Source organism: Echinops telfairi, unplaced genomic scaffold (genome assembly GCF_000313985.2).
Source record: "Echinops telfairi isolate 266 unplaced genomic scaffold, ASM31398v2 ScPeMD7_3;HRSCAF=10, whole genome shotgun sequence".
Classification (NCBI taxonomy): domain Eukaryota; kingdom Metazoa; phylum Chordata; class Mammalia; order Afrosoricida; family Tenrecidae; genus Echinops; species Echinops telfairi.
In genome coordinates, this window is record NW_022103899.1 from 42,791,084 (window position 1) to 42,792,059 (window position 976).

The 976-nt window shown below is 61.7% G+C and overlaps 1 protein-coding gene across 1 annotated transcript in view; it reads left to right on the top strand.

The window, feature by feature from the left end:
* IGFBP2 (insulin like growth factor binding protein 2) overlaps positions 1 to 976 on the top strand; it is a 44,748-nt gene that overhangs the window by 19,315 nt on the left and 24,457 nt on the right. Inside the window, exon 2 of the mRNA XM_013004339.2 lies at positions 8 to 206. Coding sequence (XP_012859793.1) covers positions 8 to 206 — 199 coding nt within the window. The remainder of the gene's footprint in view (positions 1 to 7; positions 207 to 976) is intronic.

A 976-nucleotide genomic window follows, 5' to 3' on the forward strand; every position in this document is an offset into this window, starting at 1 on the left:
CCGCGAGCCCGGCTGCGGCTGCTGCTCCGTGTGCGCTCGGCTGGAGGGCGAGGCGTGCGGCGTGTACACCCCGCGCTGCGCCCTGGGGCTGCGCTGCTACCCCAACCCGGGCTCCGAGCTGCCCCTGCAGTCGCTGGTCCAGGGCGAGGGCCTTTGCCAAAAGGTTGTGGACACTGAGGTCAGCGCCAGCCCCGAGCAGGTTGCAGGTAACTCGAGCTGGGACAACGAGTTCCGAGAAACTAGGAGGGCAGCGGGGGACCCTGGCCGGCGACCGTTAAGTCGGGAAGGGGTGGTGGTCGCGGGCACTGCTTCAGGGGAGGAAGAGAGGAGTCCTCGACCGGCTTTGGGGGATCGTAGGAAGGGGATCCTCAAAAGTTAGGCCTGGCCAGGGGACCTGGAGGTCGAGGGTGCGGGAAGAGCCGCCCCAGGCGTCTAATTTGCTGGGGGAATACCTGGAGAGAGAATAGGTCCTCTTGGTACCCTAGTCTTCCCGGGGTGGAAAATACCCTGGCTTCTATTTTGGTGGGGGGGTTTTAGCAGGAAGGAAAGTGTCGATCAGATCTGCGAGCCTATGAATCATGAGACTGATTTTGGGGTACAGCTGGAGCCCGCGATCGCAGACCTAAGGTTTTGAGCATAGGATGTTGCCGGGGTGGGGGGTGGGCGGAAGCTGCCCGGTGCGGGTCCCAGCAGGGAGCTCGGGTGTGCTGGGAGGACTCCGCTTGGGGGAGGGCATCCTTCTATTGGGACTGTGAGGTGAGCAGAAAGGGTTTGCTGATTCTTAGGGTGGGCTTCTTCGGGGGAAAATGTATAGGACTGCAGTTATTTTAAGTAGGTTACCTGGGGGACTCTGGCCAGAGCGCTGGATGGAAAAATTAAAGGGGGCATTGGGAGGCGCGGCGGAGATCCCAGCCGTGGAGTTAAAGTAACTGAATTCCAGGGCGGGGACAGCCGGGCCCTTTAGCTTCGGCTTGGC